Consider the following 20,798-nt stretch of genomic DNA (forward strand, 5'->3'; position numbering starts at 1 on the left):
AACATTTCCCATCAACCACCACCCTCTGTCTTCTTTCAGCTAGCCAATTTCTGATCCACATCTCTAAATCACCCTCAATCCCCAGCCTCCGTATTTTCTGCAATAGCCTACCGTGGGGAACCTTATCAAATGCTTTGCTGAAATCCATATACACCACATCAACTGCTCTACCCTCATCTACCTGTTTGGTCACCTTCTCAAAGAACTCGATAAGGTTTGTGAGGCATGACCTACCCTTCACAAAGCCATGCTGACTATCCCTGATCATATTATTCCCCTCTAGATGATTATAAATCTTGTCTCTTATAATCCCCTCCAAGACTTTACCCACTACAGACGTGAGGCTCACCGGTCTATAGTTGCCGGGGTTGGCTCTGCTCCCCTTTTTGAACAAAGGGGCCACATTTGCTATCCTCCAGTCCTCTGGCACTATTCCTGTAGCCAATGATGACATAAAAATCAAAGCCAAAGGTCCAGCAACCTCTTCCCTGGCCTCCCAGAGAATCCTAGGATAAATCCCATCAGGACCCGGGGACTTATCTATTTTCAGCCTGTCCAGAATTGCCAACACCTCTTCCCTACGTACCTCAATGCCATCTATTCTATTAGCCTGGGGCTCAGCATTCTCCTCCACAACATTATCTTTTTCCTGAGTGAATACTGACGAAAAATATTCATTTAGTATCTTGCCTATCTCTTCAGACTCCACACACAACTTCCCATCCCTGTCCTTGACTGGTCCTACTCTTTCCCTAGTCATTCGCTTATTCCTGACATACCTATAGAAAGCTTTTGGGTTTTCCTTGATCCTACCTGCCAAATACTTCTCATGTCCCCTCCTTGCTCGTCTTAGCTCTCTCTTTAGATCCTTCCTCGCTACCTTGTAACAATCCATCGCCCCAACTGAAACTTCACACCTCATCTTCACATAGGCCTCCTTCTTCCTCTTAACAAGAGATTCCACTTCTTTGGTAAACCAAGATGAAGTTGAAGTGCAATTATCAGAAACAATTTTTGATCAGATGGTTGAAAAAGAACAAGAACAGGTGGAGGATGAGGCGGATATTTTTAGCTCAGGCAAATTGGCAGAGTTACAACAGAAAGATGTAGAAATAAAACGGATATATCAAAAAGCATATACGGAAGAGGAATCTGAGAGTATACCAGAGTGTTATTACCGTAAAACTGATGTCTTGATGAGAAAATGGAGACCTGTACATATGCAGGCGGATGAAAAGAGGGCAGAGGTTCATCAAGTAGTATTGCCGGTACGGTATAGAAAAGAGGTGTTGCGAGTTGCACATGAGGTACCAGTGGGAGGTAATTTGGGAATAAGGAAAACACAAGCTAAAATCCAGAAACATTTTTATTGGCCTGGACTACATAAAGATGTAGTTAAATTTTGTCAATCATGTCACACATGTCAAATGATAGGGAAACCTCAAGCAGTGATAAAACCAGCGCCCTAAATACCCATTCCAGCATTTGAGGAACCTTTTACGAGGGTCATAATTGATTGTGTAGGACCGCTTCCTAAAACAAAAAGTGGGAATCAATATCTTTTGACTATAATGGATGTGTCTACTAGGTTTCCAGAGGCCATTCCAGTACGTAATATTACAGCTAAAAGAATTGTGGAGGCGTTACTTAAATTCTTTGCTAGATATGGACGACCCACAGAAATTCAATCGGATCAAGGATCAAATTTTACTTCAAAATTATTCAAAGAAGTTATGGATAGCTTAGGAATAAAACAATTTATATCAACTGCGTACCATCCAGAATCGCAGGGAGCGTTAGAAAGGTGGCATCAGATATTAAAGACAATGTTGAGGGCGTATTGTCAATATTATCCAGAGGATTGGGATAAAGGAATTCCATTTGTATTGTTTGCAATTAGGGATACACCTAATGAGTCAACCAAATTTAGTCCTTTTGAACTAATTTTTGGTCATGAGGTAAGAGGACCACTTAAATTGATTAAGGAAAAATTGGTGGGTGAGAAATCAGAAATTACACTATTGGATTACGTGTCAAATTTTAGGGAACGATTAAAAAGAGCAGGTGAATTGGCTAGACAACATTTGAAAGTTGCACAAAATGTGATGAAACGGGTAGCGGACAAGAAATCCAAAGTTCGTAGTTTTGCCAGTGGGGATAAAGGTTGTTACCAGTGGTAGGTGAGCCTTTAAAAGCTAGATTTTGTGGACCATATCAGATTGAAAGAAAATTAAGTGAGGTGAATTATGTGGTAAAAACACCAGATAGAAGGAAAACTCACCGAGTCTGTCATGTTTTTATGCTTAAAAGGTACTTTGAAAGGGAAGGAGAGAAAAAGGAGGTTTTAATGATTCTAACTCAAAGTGACGAACCAAATCCAGATGACTGTGAATTTGGCATACCTCAAATTAAATTGGAAAATGAGGATGTTCTTAAAAATTGGGATGAATTGTTAAGTTGCCTTACAGAGGAAAAACAAACTGACCTGAAAGAGTTATTGATCTCACATGGGCAAGTTTATAGAGATAAATTAGGAAGTACTAAAATGGCTATACATGATGTAGATGTGGGAAATGCTGTTCCTATCAAACAACATCCATATGGACTTAATCCTTTAAAATTGGCACAGCTTAACAGAGAGATTGAGAGTTAAAAATGGCATAATTGAAGTGGGTTGCAGCCAATGGAGCTCACCCATAGTGATAGTACCTGAACCAGATGGTACCCAACGGTTGTGTGTGGACTATCGAAAGGACGGACTCTTATCCTATCCCACATTTGGAGGATTGCATTGAGAAAGTGGGACAATCCGCTTTTATTTCCAAATTGGATTTACTGAAAGGTTACTGGCAAGTACCTTTATCTGAAAGGGCGAAGGAAATTTCAGCTTTTGTAACTCCAGATGGTATATGCCAGTTCAAAGTTATGCCATTTGGCATGAAGAACGCACCAGCAACATTTCAACGGTTAACTAATACAGTCGTTTCAGGATTACCCAATTGTGCAGTCTGCATCGACGATCTGGTAGTTTTCAGCCAGACATGGAAAGAACATTTAATACATCTGAGGGAATTATTCGATCGACTTTAGGAGGCGGGTTTGGTGATAAACCTAGCCAAAAGTGAATTTGGAGAAGCCCAAATAACTTTCCATGTAAATCTCCAAATTTCTTTCTCTGTCAGTCTGGCCTCAATAAAAGTTGAGACGGATTCGCACGTAAACAGAAGTTATTTATTTAGCTTGCAAGCTTGAATCATCTTACAGAAATGTAAGAGACATCCAGCTTCTTACATCCCAGAAAACGACTGAACTAAAAGACAAAGGGATCTCTGCAAAATCAATTCAAATGGTATCAAGTTTCACATACTCGACGGACATAGGTCAGCCTATGTCCCTCCTGACCTGTTCGATCTATTCTGATTGGCTCACTTACAATCCCTTTCTCTGGCCCCTATCAATGCAGCATCACTCTCATAGACACACCTCTTCCTGCTTTTTCCATGCGGTCTCAAATTCCTTTGTCCCTAACTGCAAGAATCAAAGTGGCTTATTTCTACATTACATTAACTAGTAACTCTAAAGTAACTATTTTATATCACATTCGTCATTCCCTCCTTTTATCATTCCATGATAACCGAACTATCCAATCTATAGCTACGGTCCCTCATCTAAAAAGATCCGTCGCTGCATTTCCAATTCCTGTCTTAGCCCCCCTTCATCTGCCTCACCCTCATGGATTTTAACAGTTAAATTTTTTTTCTCGGTGATTGGGGCGGTGATCTGATCTAGTGCACCCCGCATTCTACCCATCACACATTTAAGGATGGCCAGGCCCACAAAGATGCAGCCGATAGCTACCACTAGATACATGGCCATATTTATCAACCAGTCCTTCCATCCTCCAGATCCCCAGTTACCCCAAGAGTCAGGATCCTGCATCCCGTCCAAGTGATCCCGTATGCGATCCATAAATGTAGTAATGTTAGCGGTCAAGTCCTGAACACCCATGATACACTTGCCCTGTACTATGGCGCATACCCCACCCTCACTGGCCAGAAGATAGTCAAGAGCATACCGGTTCTGCATTGCAAACAACCGTAGCTGAGACAACTCCTTAGTTATTGCCCCGAGGGCTCCCAAGGTTTCATTTCCCAAGATGGTAAGGCCGCAAATAAAATAATTCCGATCACTAACAGCCAAGGAACCCCCCACACCTCCCAGTGTCAATACGCTCAGAATGCCCCACCCGGCTGAGTGGCCCCGGTTGGGTGCAAGAACCTGAGGTTTTTTCCAGTTCTCGCAAAATTCAGCAGAGACTGCCCGGCGTGCTAACTGATTATGCAGGTTCCACGCCGAAGGGCAGGGGACTGTGGTAGGGACTAGAGTCCCTATAGCAATTCGGCGGGGAAATGGGGTGACAAAACGTTGGTCGCCGTACCATTAAATAAAAAGTATTATCCTTGTTCCGTGTGGAGACTAGCATCACAATCAGCATATCGGTTGCGTAAGGACCTCCCAGTAGCCCAGTTTATCCAATTTTGAAATGCCCATTCGGGCCGCCCAGCAATGCAGAAAGCCCTATTCCCAACAGTGATATGAGAGACATTCGCCCAGCCACAAAGGAGCTGGAGGCCAGCGTTCAATGGAACGCAAGTGGTGTTATAACAAATGCATTGGCCAGACGCCTGGGTGATATGGCACCTCCTGTCCGTACAGGTGGGAAACAGACATGTTATATTTGTGTCCACCTCTACCAGCAAACAGCCATATCCTTCACTGCTGAAGCAATTCTCGTACGACCGGGAATCCCTATTGGGAGTGAAGTGGCTAGGTATGTACGCCCTCCACCGTCGCAGCCTATCGTACTGTGAATGGGAATTATCCCGAGGGAGGGGAAGGCAAATAGCCGGTGGTGCTGAATCCGGATCGTAAGGAAGAGTGACGTGCTCGGGCAATGGCTCGGAACGCTGACAATAAACCACCGTTTGGGGAGTGCCCCAAAGCGGTGAAACAGAAAATAACCTAGACACCGCTGCGGGGTTTGGGTAGCAGACAACCCGTCCCTGGCCATACAGACGGTGGTAAATCTGGTAGAAGAGATTCATACTACCCGGGTTTTCCTCAGTTTGGCCTTTAATTAACTTAAGTGCATCTCCCGGTAACCTACGTTCTAGCTGTACTTCCCTTCTCACACGCCCCGTCCTCTCTCTAGTCCCTTTCTCTTTCTCATGGTCTCTTCCTACACTCTTCTGACAGCCTGATGTTACCTTTATTGTACCACTTTTAACACATCCAAAATCAAATTTACATGTATTCCAAAAACAAGGCAATGTCCATATAATGTTCCCTTCCCATCGCCGGGACCGGTGCAGCTGCTTCATGACTCCCGCATTCTCCTTAACTTTGATGACCTTCCATGAGTCGATACCATGTCCTCGTATATGGGGGCAGTGAAGAACATCACCTTTGCATAGGTGATGTATCCTTGAGATTGGTTGGGGCTACACAGATACATAATATTCCCCTTTTCCATGTCCATCGCCAATAACACGCCAAGCGAAGTGAGGCCAAATATCAGACAGACGATGCGTAGCCACTCCATCATGCTCCACACCTGTAAAATAGCACTGGAGAAGGGAGGCAGGTTAGTATCCGACCTTTTACAGTAGTGGAGATGGACTCAATTTACAGTGATGTAGGTGGACCCAAGCACTTCGCCCCTCCACTTTAACTGCTGTGGGGGTGGTAAGGAGAACTTGGAAGGGCCCGTCCCATCGCGGCTCCGACCCCTTCCTAGTCCAATTTTTTGACCATGACATAACTACCGGGCTGGACTGAAAGTGAGCTAGGTACTGGGGCAATGGCTGGTGAGCCGCACGGACTGGGCCATGGAGTTCCTTGAGCACTTGCGTAAGGGCTAGAACATAGGTGGTCATTTCTTCAGTCATCTGATGAAACTGAACCCATCTGGGAACCTGCAGGCTCCAAGGAGTTCTAAGAGGCCTGCCATAAAGAATCTCGGCGGGAGAGAGCCGGGCCAGTCCCGCAGGTGTAACCCGCAGCTGGAAGAGGGCAACGGGGAGCAACTTAAGCCATGTCAGTCCCGTGTCTGCTCTTAATTTAGCCAATTTAGTTTTGAGGGTCTGATTGTGTCTCTCAACCACCCCGGCTGCCTGCGGTCTGTAAGCACAGTGTAACTGCTGGCGTATGCCCAACTGGGAGCAAAACTCCTTGTTAATTTGTCCAATAAAATGAGGCCCATTATCAGAACTTAACTGAGCTGGTATACCGTACCGGGGAATGATTTCCCTCATCAAGGCTTTAACCACAGTAGCAGCTTTACTATAGATAGTCGGATACGCCTCGACCCATCTGCTGAACACATCCACAATGACCAAAACATATTTGTAACATTGACACCTTTCCAACTCAATGTAATCCATTTGGAGCGTCTCAAAGGGACCACTGGGCAACGGGGTTTGCCCCTTCCCACAAGGGATACCTTTTCCGGTGTTATATTGCTGACAAATCAAACACCGATTACTGATACTTTGGGCCAACCCCTGCATTTTAGGGTGCCACCAAGTGTCCAGCAACAAATCACTAGTCCCTCGAGCCCCACAATGAGTTGCAAAGTGTACACATTCGATGACCCATAAAGCCAGTACATCAGACATAAAAGTCTGATGTGCAGGCGTGGTCCATAAAGAGGAAACAGAATCATATGTACAACCTAACCGTTTCCACATTTGTTTATCACTCTCAGGAGCGTCCTCCTGTAACCTTATGACGTCTGGCATTGGCTTGTCAGAAGCAGACACATTCATAGTAGATCGTTTAGTCTGACTTAACATTTTAGGCACCATCACTTGCTGAATTTGTGCGGCTGTGCGCGCTGCACAATCTGCTCGTTCATTACCAACGTCAACTGGGGTTGTACCATTCGTGTGGGCAGCGCATTTAATAACGGAAATCTGCGCTGGCAGAAGGAGGGCCTGCAGTAGGTCATTAACTAAACCCCGGTGGGATATTTGACCACACATAATCATGTCAGGTTGTTCTGACGAAATGTCACTCAAATCGCCCCTTATTGTGGTAGTTTCCTGAATCAAGGCTAAACAGTCGTGGCCAGGTGCGTCTTCATGGACAGGGGGACCACTAAGAAAACAGGCTGGATTGATAGTGGTACAGTATTTAAATGTCAGACGTGGATTGTTCAAAAGGTATATCTCATACCTATTCTGACGAGCTGCGGTAAGATGCTGACCATTCGCCCCATATCCCTGGCATGGTACTGGTCATGGACCTGACGTGTAATATGAGGGCTTACCGAAGCTGACTGTGGCCATAAATGTGGTGATATTGTAACAAAATCGGCTGTACCTTCTTTTCCCGTGACTGTGGCTGTAACCTTGACTGGCCATTCGGTCTCAAGTAATGGCCGGTATTTGTCCTCCAACTCCCTGTTTCGTCCAGTTCTGTCATAGGCCAGGGTAACGTGATGCAGTGACTGTTCAATGTCTAACGTCCACCACTGGGGGGTGATAGAAATATAGCACTGTTGTCTCATCCTCCTCTTCGCTGATCCACCCACCCAAAGTCACTATATTGGAGCTCCTGCTGGTAAACTACCATTTCTGCCGCTTGTTGGGATTGCAGATCATCCTTTTTCATTACATACTCAGTCTTAACGTTTGTAACTGAGCCTCCTTCTTGGCCTACACCCTCCTTCCAGTAAAATCTGACTGCCCTTGCCATCTGGGAAGGGTCGTTCTCTGTCCAATTCATGTTATTACATTTCACAGCAGTAACCACAGAAGGTGGTAGGCAATGCATTAACATAGCACAGTATTGAGGGGAATTCTGACCATTTTGATACAGCAAATCGCCTGACTGCCCCCGGTAGATTTCATTAAAACGCCCTAGAAATTCGTATGGCTCGTCAATCTTCCTAGGTTTTAGGTCTAAGATAACAGAAAGATTTATGGGCCTTTGAAATGTGCTATTCAACGCATTCAAGATCTGTGTCCTTCTTTTCTCTATTTGCTCTCTTTTCTTTTTTAAACTTAAAAATGTTTGAAAATTCAAATTGAATTACTGCAACTTGCAAGCTTAGCTCTGATCTCAACTCAGAACTAAATTTACAATTTGCTTAACACAAACTTGTATAACATTTACAACTTAATTATTTCTTTATCTTAACAATTTTTCTTTTAACAAGTTTTTTTTCTGTTACATACACATAAGTATTAGCAAAATCAACTATCATCTCCAGATTGACACTTTTTAAAATGGTGTCCATGATCTTCTTTAAGTTTCTATTAATCTCCAGATAAAATGAGATAAACCTTATTTCAAGTAAGTAAAATTTAAGATTCTGGCAATTTCAATCAATTGCTTTCGAAAATAATAACTTTTATCAAAGAGGTGGAGAAACCCACTGGTTTCCTTTAATTAATTCAAAACGTAACTTTGCTGGTGTTCACTGACTCAAAGGAAAGGTATCCGATTACACTACGGCTGCTGCTGTTATCTCAAAGCCTGAGTGAGAAGCACTGTCTGTTTTCAACTCCGCCTGCTGCTGTTAACCCTTTGAGAGACTTCTGCTTCAACCAATATGCAGCATTCCTCACAATCTCAACTAGACCTCGGAACTTTACAGTCCAAGGAGACAATTTTAGCTTAATCAACTATATATTTAAAACACTCACACATAGAGTTGAACCATCTTCAGATTTAAAAACAGTTATACTGGACTGAACCTTCATTAATTAAGTCCCATCAGCCTCTGAACCCTGATAATAGACTGAACCTTCATTATTTAAGTCCCATCAGCCTCTGAACCCTGATAATAGACTGAACCTTCATTATTTAAGTCCCATCAGCCTCTGAACCCTGATAATAGACTGAACCTTCATTATTTAAGTCCCATCAGCCTCTGAACCCTGATAATAGACTGAACCTTCATTATTAAAGTCCCATCAGCCCAAAACCCTAACCCAAGCCGAAACAACAATATGAAATCCCATCAATTAAAGTGCTAATCCCCAGACTGACCTGTGATTTCGTCGAGGCGGTCTTTCTGTGCCAACCGCGAGTGACCAGACTAATCAGACGATAAGAAGAGGGGAACAATCAATGCGCGGTCGTTTTCCAGTTCTACATTGAGGGCCCTTTGTTCCCCATCTTCCTGTTCATAATCAGTCTAATTCTGATTTCGCAGTTGGATCAGGATCGCCCAGAGAAATCCCGGTTTTCGGCACCAAATGTAAATCTCCAAATTTCTTTCTCTGTCAGTCTGGCCTCAATAAAAGTTGAGACGGATTCGCACGTAAACAGAAGTTATTTATTTAGCTTGCAAGCTTGAATCATCTTACAGAAATGTAAGAGACATCCAGCTTCTTACAACCCAGAAAACGACTGAACTAAAAGACAAAGGGATCTCTGCAAAATCAATTCAAATGGTATCAAGTTTCACATACTCGACGGACATAGGTCAGCCTATGTCCCTCCTGACCTGTTCGATCTATTCTGATTGGCTCACTTCCAATCCCTTTCTCTGGCCCCTATCAATGCAGCATCACTCTCATAGACACACCTCTTCCTGCTTTTTCCATGCGGTCTCAAATTCCTTTGTCCCTAACTGCAAGAATCAAAGTGGCTTATTTCTACATTACATTAACTAGTAACTCTAAAGTAACTATTTTATATCACATTCGTCATCCTTGAGGAGTTTCCGATATCCTCAAGACGAAGGGAAATAATGCGATCTCGTAGCATGGATGAATGTGATCGAACCTTTGTGCAAAAGGTTTGTAGCGTGGTTGCTCCACTGATGGAACTGCTGAAGAAACGTTAAAAATTTCAATGGACAGTGGACTTTCAACAGGCATTTGACTGCCTGAAAGCTATGATCACCAATGCTCCTGTGGTCAGATTGAATGAAAGTATCTGATTCTAAAGAGAAATGCCGAGGAGTAGAGGAATGGATGGATCGTGCAGAGACTTTCTTGTTCAAAGAGACTGTCAATCGAGAAGGATTTCGGTTGGAGGAAGAAGAATGGGAAAAATGGACTATATTATTATGCCTGTTTGTGGGTGTTGTTTTTTTTGTGAAACGTAGAAGTATTTTTACTGTGTGCATTTCTTAGTGGATGGTGCAAAAGTGAAAAATGAAACCATCTTGAAGTTGATGGTTTATTTTTTTTTCTTAGGGGGAGGTGTCATGTGAGAGTACCTTTAAGAAATGAATGTTTAAGCAATGTACCTTTAAGAAAACAGTGATGTCAGAGAGTGGGTGGAGCAGAGCTCAGTTCAGCCATTTTGAAGTTTCAGTTTGAAAAAAGAGCTTGTGTGTGTGTCTGTGTTTGCAGTGAGCTGGATCTGCTGTGATCTCTGCCATGAAAGACTATCTCTGGATCATTTGGGTGATTTAAACTCATAATAGTGTTTCTGTTTAAAGGTGTTAAGTCTCATGGATGTTGAAAGGGATAACTGAAGGATTATTTAGTGTTGTAATATTTTCGGGGTTATCTTTGAAGTAAGGGGTGTTAAGAGATCCATGTTTATTTAAGAGGTTAAGTTGAGTTCATGGAATAAATATTGTTTTGTGTTTAAAAACTCATGTGTTCATAATTGTAATATCACACCTGGAGAACAAGCCGCGTGCTTCAAAAGCAACAATCTATTAAAGCGAGAGGTTGGTTGAACTCCATGATACATTTTGGGGTTCTGAAAACACCTCGCCCATAACACTACATGGGTCTCACCACCACATCCCAAAGATATATAGGTTAGGTTTATTGGCCATGCTAAGTAATAATTTTAATAATCTTTATTGTCACACATAGGTGTATAAAATCACTGCAATGAAGTTACTGTGAAAATTCCCTTGTCGCCACACTCCGGCGCATGTTTGGGTACACTGAGGGAGAATTCAGAATATCCAATTCACCTATCAAGCATGTCTTTCGGGACTTGTGGGAGGAAACCGGAGCACCCGGAGGAAACCCACGCAGACAAGGGAGAACGTGCAGACTCCGCACAGACAGTGACCCAGCGGGGAATCGAACCTGGGACCTTGGCGCTGTGAAGCAACAGTGCTAACCACTGTGCTACCGTGCCGCTCCTTAAAATAATTGGTCCTCTAAATTTAAAACAAAGATTTAGATTGATGTATTTATAGATGATACCATACGGGGATAGTGCTGGAAGGTGGAATTGAGTTAGGAGTACAGTTATGATCTTATGGAATAGCAGAGTAGGCCCGAAGGGTTAAATGACTTACACATTTTCTTATTTTTCATGTTCTTAAAATAAACATAAATCTTTTTTCCGACGATAGTCCAACAATACTGAGGCCCACATAGTTCAAACAATAAATATTTAAGCACATTTAGCCGTGCCAATTTACAGTCCAGTAAACAATTTATATTTAAATAGTACCTTTAATATATTAAAATATTCCAAGATGCTTCACAGGAGCGTTATAAAGCAAAATTAGACACCAAGTCACATAAGGTAATATTAGTCCAGATAGCTAAGAGAGGTAGGTTTTAATGAGTATATTAAAAGCAAGAAAGAGAGGTAGAAATGTGGCAATATTTTGGGAGGGAATTCCAGAGCTTAGGGTCTAGGCAGCTGAAGGCATGACCATCAATGGTAGAGCAATTGAAATCGGGGATGCTCAAAAGGCCAGGAGTACATGAGCGCAGATACCTTGGAAGTTTTGGGATTGGAAGAAATTACAGATAGGAGGGGGCCAAGACTATGATGGGATTTGGAAAGAGCAATGCGAATATTCAGAAACCAATGTACATCAGAGAATACGGGGCTGTCCTGTTAACCAATTAGGGCATGGCCAGAGATTTGGATGACCGCAAGTATGCAGAGGGTAGAATGTGGAATGCCAGCCAAATGTGTGTTGGAATAATTAAGTCTAGAGGTAACAAAAACATGAATTAAGTTTTAGCAGCAGATGAGCTTAGGAAGGGAGGAAGTCAATTGATGCTTTGGAGGTGAAAATTGATAATGTTAGTGAGGTGGGAATATGTGGTCAGAAGCTCATCTCAGGGTCAAACAGGGTTGTGACCAGTTTGTTTTAGTCTCAGACCTTCACCGAGGAAAAGGATGGAATCAATCCCTAGGGAACAGAGTTTGGAGTGGAGGCCAAAGACAATGGCCGGGATTCTCCAATCCCGCGGCCAAGTTCTGATGCCGGCGTGAAAAGCAGCACCAACCACTCCAGCGTCAACGGTCCCAGATAATCAGGAATGCTCCCCTTCTTAGGGGGCTAGGATGGTGCCAGAGTGGTCCCCACAGCTCCAGCCGGCGCGGCAACGCCGGCGTGAGAACGCGCTTGCGCGTCACTGCCGGCGTGATTCCACGCATGCGCACCATGGCAGCCATGATTCGGCGCATGCACGTGGGTTCCCGTCTCCGCGCCGGCCCCGGGCAATATGGCGGAGCCCTACGGGGATCCGGCGAGGAGGAACATAGGCCCCCACGGAACTTCTGCCGATTGGTAGGTCCCGATCGCGGGCCAGGCCACTGTGGAGGGCCCCCCGGGGGTCGGACCCCCCCGCCCCCCCACCAGGATGGCACCCGCAGACAGAGCTCCGAGGTCCTGCCGTGTGGGACCTGAGTAACCCACGCCGGCGGGACTTGGCTGAACTCGGTGGGCACTCAAAGAAAAAAGAACAAAGAAAGGTACAGCACAGGACCAGGGCCTTCGGGCCTCCAAGCCTGTGCTGACCATGCTGCACGTCTAAACTAAAATCTTCTGCACTTCGGGAGTCCGTATCTCTCTATTCCCATCCTATTCATGTATTTATCAAGATGCCCCTTAAACGTCACTATCGTCCCTGCTTCCACCACCTCCTCCAGCAGCTAGTTCCAGGCACCCACTACCCTCTGCGTAAAAAACTTGCCTCGTACATCTACTCTAAACCTTGCCCTTCGCACCTTAAACCTATGCCCCTGAGTAATTGACCCCTCTACCCTGGGAAAAAGCCTCTAAATATCCACTCTGTCTATGCCCTTCATAATTTTGTAGACCTCTATCAGGTCACCCCTCAACCTCTGTCATTCCAGTGAGAACAAGCCGAGTTTATTCAACCTCTCCTCATAGCTAATGCCCTCCATACCAGGCAACATCATGCTAAATCTCTTCTGCACCCTCTTGAAAGCCTCCACATCCTTCTGGTAGTGTGGTGACCAGAATTAGGCCATCCAAGTGTGGCCTAACTAAGGTTCTATACAGCTGCAACATGACTTGCCAATTTTTATACTCAATGCACCGGCCAATGAAGGCAAGCATGCCATATGCCTTCTTGACTACCTTCTCCACCTGTGTTGCCCGTTTCAGTGACCTGTGGACCTGTATACCTAGATCTCTCTGACTGTCAATACTCTTGAGGGTTCTACCATTCACTGTATATTCCCTACCTGCATTAGACCTTCCAAAATGCATTACCTCACATTTGTCCGGATTAAACTCCATCTGCCATCTCTCCGCCCAAGTCTCCAAACTGTTGTGTTATGCTGCTTCGGATAACACAGGCTACTACTTGATGCAGTCAATTTTGGACACTAAGGGCAATTTATCACGGCCAATCCACCTAACCTGCACATCATTGGACTGTGGGAGGAAACCGGAGCACCCGGAGGAAACCCACGCACATACGGGGAGGATGTGCAGACTCCGCACAGACAGTGACCCAAGCCGGAATCGAACCTGGGACCCTGGCGCTGTGAAGCAATTGTGCTATCCACAATGCTACTGTGCTGCCACAAAGTCAATGCCAACCTTGGACCACGGAGAGGTCTCTAGATCATGTGGTTGGAGCGTCTCCTTGCTCTGCACTGGTTGGAACCTCTGACAGCTTTCACAGTTCAGGACCATGTCCGTGATGTCCTGGTTGATGCCGGGCCAGTAGACAGCTTGCCGGGCCCTGCGTCTGCACTTTTCAACGCCCAGGTGTCCCTCATGAATCTGCCGCAGCACCATGCTCTGGAGACGAAGCGGGATGACTATCCTGTCCAGCTTGAGCAGGATGCCGTCGATCAGCGTCAGGTCGTCCTTGACATTTTAGAATTGAGGGCATTGCCCTTTCTGCCAGCCATTGCTGAGGTTGTGGATGACTCGCTGCAACAGGGGTCTTTGGCCGTCTCTTCTCAGATGAGAACGATCTTCTCACCTGTTGTCGGGAGAGTGCTTACACACAGTTGTACCTGCAATTCAATGTGCTGGATGATCTCCAGTGGTTCACTGGGTGAGTTGACGGAGCGGGACAATGCATCGGCGATGATGAGTTACTTGCCAGGTGTGTACACCAAATTGAAATCATACCTCTGGACTTTGAGCAGAATTCTCTGCAAACAAGGCGTGATGTCGTTCAGGTCCTTTTGGATGATGTGGACCAGAGGCCTCTGATCCGTCTCAACAGTAAATGTTGGCAAGCCGTTGACATAATCATGAAATTTGAGGGTGCCGGTGAGAAGACCTAAAGACTCCTTCTCAATCTGCGCATATCTGGTCTCAGTGGGTGTCATTACCCGTGACGTGTATGCTACTGGTACCCAGGATGACGTGCCAACTCTTTGAAGCAACACTGCCCCAATGACTGGGTCAAAGAATGAAAGGACGGGTGCAGTGGTGAGCTTGGCTTTCAGCTCCAGCCACTCTGTTCGGTGCTCCACCTTCCACTCAAATGCGGTTGATTTTTTTCCCCAGGTTGCATAGGGCCGTGGTGTGTGTGGCCAAATTCGGGATGAACTTGCCAAGGAAATTGACCACTCCCAGGAAGCGCAGCACTGCCTTCTTGTCCTCGGGGACTTTCATTGCCTCGATGACATTAATTTTGTCTGTGTCCGGGCACACAGCATGTTGCGAAATCTGATCGCACAGGAACTTCAGCGTGGATGTCCCAAAATAGCCTGGACCTGTTTAGTTTGAGGCCATGTTCATGTATGCATCGGAATTCTTTCTTGAATCGCGACACATGTTCCTCTGGGGTTGTGGACCAGATTATGATATCGTCGACGTAGACACGAACCCCCTTCTATTCCCTCCATCATCTGTTCCATGATGCGATGGAAAATCTCTGATGCCGAGATGGTGCCAAATGGAATTCGGTTGCAACAGAATCTGCCAAAAGGCGTGTTGAAGGTGCAGAGCCTTCTGCTGGATCTTTCAAGTTGGATTTGCCAAAATCCTTGGGATGCGTCCAATTTTGTGAAGAAGCGCGCGTGTGCCATCTCACTCGTGATTTCTTCCCTCTTCGGGATGGGGTAATGTTCCTGCATAATGTTTTTGTTTTGATCCTTGGGGCCAATGCAGATGCGTAGATCCCCCGAAGGCTTCTTTGCGCACACCATCGAGCTGACCCAGTCGGTTGGTTCAGTGACCTTGGAGATGATGCCTTTTTGTTGTAGACCCGTGAGCTGTTCCTACAGGCGCTCTCTCAGTGGAGCAGGGACACGTCGTGGTGCATGGACCACTGGCTTGGCATCAGGGCTCAGTAGAATCTTGTACTCGTATGGCAGCGTGCCCATCCCACTAAATACATCTGGGTACTGGGTTAGGATGTTGTCGATGCTGGCCTGAAGATCCAAATGGGACGGCGTTGTGGTGTAGACCCTTTGAATGAGGTTCAGTTGCTTGCAGACATGCGCACCTAGCAGGGACTGGTTTAACAACCTCGAAGTGTAAGTGGCTTGTGTGTGTCGGCTGGACACCTGCAGATGGCAGGACCCCAGTGCCTTTATTGCATTTCCATTGTAATCCAGGAGTTTGCAGGCAGCTGGAAGGATTGTGGGGGGCTTCTTGATTCTCTTGAAGTCCACCTGCGAAATCAGGTTGGCGGAGGCACCTGTGTCCAGTTTGAACTGGATGGGGCAGTGGTTGATCTGCATCACTGCATGCCATTCGTCCTCAGAATCCACAGCCAGGATTGATTGGACTTGCGATGTGTCCGGTATGGTGTATTCGCACTTCGTAATAATGCCCACTCGGTAAGTGTTGTCCAGGTATTTATCATCCGGATCGCGCCGCGCCGGTTGTCGGGCCCCCCCGCTGGATTCTCCGGCCCGGACGGGCCGAAGTCCCGCCACTAAAATGCCTGTCCCGCCGCCGTAAATTAAATCACCTACCTTACCGGCGGGACAATGCGGTGCGGGCGGGCTCCGGGGTCCTGGGGGGGCGCAGGGCGATCTGGCCCCGGGGGGTGCCCCCACGGGGGCCTGGCCCGCGATCGGGGCCCACTGATCCGCGGGCGGGCCTGTGCCGTGGGGGCACTCTTTCCCTTCCGCCTCCGCCACGGTCTCCACCATGGCGGAGGCGGAAGAGGCTCCCTCCACTGCGCATGCGTGGGAAGTTGTCAGCGGCCGCTGACGCTCCCGCGCATGCGCCGCCCGGAGATGTCATTTCCGCGCCAGCTGGCGGGGCACCAAAGGCCTTTTCCGCCAGCTGGCGGGGCGGAAATTCGACCGGCACGGGCCTAGCCCCTCATGTTGGGGCTCGGCCCCCAAAGATGCGGAGCATTCCGCACCTTTGGGGCGGCGCAATGCCCGTCTGATTTGCGCCGTTTTGGGCGCCAGTCGGCGGTCATCGCGCCGTTTCCGGAGACCTTCGCCCCTGATGTGCCGCTTTTGGATTTGGGAGCGCTGGCTCCTGACTGGTGGTGCAGATCTGCACAGGGCTGCATCGTGGTTTGGTTTCCCACAGTTTAAACAGCGTTTGCCTCTTGCAGGGCAGTTTTTTTAAAAATGGGCAGTGCCGCAGTTCGCACACGGCATGACGCTCAGTGCGTCGTTGCGCATTCGCGGTGCGTTTCTTGGACGTCCGCACCTGCGCAGTGTGGTTTTCGGCCGCTTTGTGTTCCCGATCGCATTGCGCATGCGTCGGGCCCGGGGAGAGCGTGCGAAATGGCCGCTTTCGTCAATGTGGAGGCGCTGCATCCGGGAGATGGCCTGAACACTCTCCACCTCGTGGGAGGTTTGCTTTTCACTTTCTGCCGTTTAGTACTGTGACTAGCAATTTCTATCGCTCATGCACAGTACACGTTTCAGTCGCGATTGGCAGGGTCATGTGCTTGATTTTCATCAATTGCTCTCGCAGAGGATCAGAGCGGAATCCAAAATCGATTTGGTTTCTGATCATGGAGTCAGTGATGTCACCGAAGTTGCAGTATTGCGCTAGCAGTCTAAGGTTAGTTAGGTAGGAGTTGAAGGATTCGTCTTTACCTTGCATCCTTTGCTTAAAGATGTAGCGCTCAAAGGTTTTGTTGGAGCCACCTCGCAGTGGCTCAAATTTGTCCAGGATGGTTTGGTACTTTGTTTTGTCCTGCCTTTTGGAAAAGTGAAAGGAGTTGAAGATCTCTATCGCATGGTCATCCGCAGTGGTGAGCAGAAGAGCTATCTTCCGAGCATCGGTCACGCCATTGAGGTTGGATGCTTCCACGTATAGTTGAAATTTCTGCTTGATCGTCAGTTGGCACTAAGATTGACGGTGGTCCTGAGCTGATGAGGAGCCTGAATCTTGTTCATTATGCCTGTCTTCAGTAGCTGGTTGTCATGGATCTTGCTGAGTTGAACTAAATAGATTGAACAGTCACTCCTGGTATCATGTTGTGTTATGCTGCTTCGGATAACACAGGTTGCTACTTGATGCAGTCTTAACTAAAGGATGCTCCACACTCTGAAATGAGTTCAACGTGTTGATTGAACTGTTAACACAGTTCTCAAATGAGTTCGACTCTCTGCTAATCTAACTGTAGTAATTCAGTCTAACTGTACCAGCTTGCTCTAAGCCTGGGGTGTGATGCTGCTGATCAACCCTGTCTAACTCTCCAGATGTCTGTCCGTGGAAAGAGGCAGGGTGTGAGTGCCTCATCCCTTTTATAGTGTTTATGTCATGCCCCCTTGTGGTGATGCCACCTCTGATTGTCCTGGCTGCCCATTGGTTGTGTCCTATTTTGAGTGTTCATTGGTTGCATGTTTGCATATCATGACACAAACAATCTAAATCCTGCTGTATCCTCTGACAGTCCTCATCGCTATCCGCAATTCCACCAATCTTTGTGCGGTCTGCAAACTTACTAATCAGACCAGTTACATTTTCCTCCAAATCACTTATATATATTACGAACAGCAAAGATCCCAGCACTGATTGCTGCGGAACACCACTAGTCACAGCCGTCCAATCAGAAAAGCACCCTTCCATTGCTACTCTCTGCCTTCTATGACCTAGCCAGTTCTGTATCCATCTTGCCAGCTCAGCCCTGATCCCGTGTGACTTCACCTTTTGTGCCAGTCTGCCATGAGGGACCCTGTCAAAGCCCTTACTGAAATTCATTTACAGGTTGTGGGCATCGCTGGCTGGCCAGCATTCATTGCCCATCCCTAATTGCCCTTGGGAAGGCGATGGTGAGTTGCCTTCTTGAACTGCTGCACTGAATGTGGTGTAGGTACACCCACAGTGCTGTTAGGGAGCTAGTTCCAGGATTTCAGTCCAAATATCTGCAGGTTAGGTGGGGTTACAGGATTACGGGGATAGGGCGGGGAAGTGGGCCTAGATAGATTGCTCTGATTGGTGCAGACTTGATGGGTCGATTGGCCTTCTTCTGCACTATAGGGATTCTATGATTTTGACCCAGCGACAGTGAAGGAAAGGCGATATATTTCCATTTCAGAATGGTGCGGCTCGTCAGCAGGATGAGCTGGATGGCATGCACCCTGCGGAGTGAATGGACTACCGTGGGCTACTGATGCCCACATCTCCTATACAATTCATTGAGGTGAGTGTGGTCAGCTGGATGGCACAGATTCTGCCACTGTATTTGGGCACCGTATTTTAAAAGGTGCCCAGATAGCAACTTACCTACCATGCTGATTGAGATAGCCAGCAGAAGACAGGGGCCTCCGCAGCCAAGTTCAGCGACTCCTCCTTGGGCGTCCTCTTTGTCCACCTGGAGGCCAGGAGGGGTGTCTTCTGGCCAGTGGATGGGAGGAAGAGGCCGAGCAGGGAGACAAACCCTGGATGGGTACAAGTCTCCAGAGCAGTCAGAGCACAGGACCTCCAGCAGAGGACTGCCCTCCAATCCCATAAGAGGACGAAAGAAACTCATCTGTGCCGCTAAGGTAAGTGAACCCTCAGCTGATCACACTCACCTCAAAGAATTGTACAGGGGATGTGGGCCTCAGTAGCCCACTGCAGTCCGTTCACTCTGCAGGTGGGAAGGCCACTGTGGCTCCCACAACAGAAAGCTCACAAGTTGTCTCGGAGATGACAGGGAAGGAGGTGGTGAGGGAGAAGGGAATGTGGAAGGTGGAAGGGTAAGGGCGTTGAGGGCAACATCAAGATTTGCAAATTACATGCTTCCCTGAGCCTTATCATAGATTATCATAGAATTTACAGTGCAGAAGGAGGCCATTCGGCCCATCGAGTCTGCACCGGCTCTTGGAAAGAGCACCCTACCCAAAGTCAACACCTCCACCCTATCCCCATAACCCAGTAACCCCACCCAACACTAAGGGCAATTTTGGACACTAAGGGCAATTTATCACGGCCAGTCCACCTAACCTGCACATCGTTGGACTGTGGGAGGAAACCGGAGCACCCGGAGGAAACCCACGCACACACTGGGAGGACGTGCAGACTCCGCACAGACAGTGACCCAAGCCGGAATCGAACCTGGGACCCTGGAGCTGTGAAGCAATTGTGCTATCCACAAGGCTACCGTGCTGCCCCTGTGCATGGCTCACTGCTCTGGTGCAGCGCGTCAATCACATGCTGCACAATCCAATGGGTTATTTGTAAGACTGGAAACATAAGAAACGTGAAATTGCTATATACGTTTAATTGCTAAATATCAATCTAGTAAACCTCCTTTGAACCGCCTCCAGTGCATTTGGGTTTCTATGGCATGCATCGATTATTACTCCGGTGGCTCTGTTCTGCTCCACCTCTTCCGGTTAGGCTGCCTGCTCTCAACCCCATCTTCTCTATTCCTTTGGGTAGGAGAGATTAAGCCATTTTCTTTGTGGCACAGTGGTTAGCACTGCTGTCTCACAATGTCAGGGACACAGGTTCAATTCCAGCATTGGGTGTCCGCCTGTGTGGAGTCTGCACATTCTCCCCGTGTCTGCTTGGGTTTCTTCCCACAGTCCAAAGATGTGCAGGTTAGGTGGATTGGCTAATGCTAAATTGTCCCTTAGGTTAAGCGGGGTTACAGGGATAGGGCAGGGGAGCGGGCCTAGGTAGGGTGCTCTCTCAGAGGGTCGGTGGAGACTCGATGGGCCCAGTGGCCTCCTTCTGCACTGTAGGGATTCTATGATAATTGCTGAGGGAGGAGACTGGAGGGTGTTGGCCACACTTGAAAGAAGTAGGAGCATGCGAGGAGCAGGCAGCCCAGCTGGGAGGAGTGGAGCAGGACAGGGCCATCCGAGTTGGAGAGATTGGCTTTTGGCCTCCATGTAAGATTGACGCATATTGTGGAAACCCAAATGCATTTGAAATGGTTCAGAGAAGGTTTACTAGCTTGATACTGGGAATGAGCAGGTTGTCTTTTGAAGAAAGGTTGGACGGACTGAGCTGGTTTCACAGGAGTTTTGAAGAGTGAGAGGTGACTTGATTGAAGTATATAAGATTGAACAGTCTTGACAAGGTGGACGTGGAAAGGATGTTTTTTCTTGTGGGTGAGTCCAGAACTAGGAGACACCTTTTTAAAATTAGTGGTTGTCATTTTAGGACAGAGATGAGGACATTTTTCTTCTCTCAGAGGGCTGTGCGACTTTGG

The 20,798-nt window shown here is 46.9% G+C and overlaps 1 protein-coding gene across 2 annotated transcripts in view; it reads right to left on the minus strand.

Moving 5' to 3' along the window:
* Positions 1-3,310: 3,310 nt before the first annotated feature.
* The window catches only part of LOC140429289 (uncharacterized), a 30,061-nt gene continuing 12,573 nt past the window's right edge, over positions 3,311-20,798 (minus strand). For both annotated transcript variants that reach the window (XM_072516096.1, XM_072516095.1), the window contains exon 2: positions 3,311-5,627. In XM_072516096.1, the coding sequence (XP_072372197.1) occupies positions 4,455-5,381 (927 nt within the window). In that variant the 5' untranslated portion in view covers positions 5,382-5,627 and the 3' untranslated portion in view covers positions 3,311-4,454. The remainder of the gene's footprint in view (positions 5,628-20,798) is intronic.

This window comes from Scyliorhinus torazame, chromosome 9 (assembly GCF_047496885.1).
Source record: "Scyliorhinus torazame isolate Kashiwa2021f chromosome 9, sScyTor2.1, whole genome shotgun sequence".
Classification (NCBI taxonomy): Eukaryota; Metazoa; Chordata; class Chondrichthyes; order Carcharhiniformes; family Scyliorhinidae; genus Scyliorhinus; species Scyliorhinus torazame.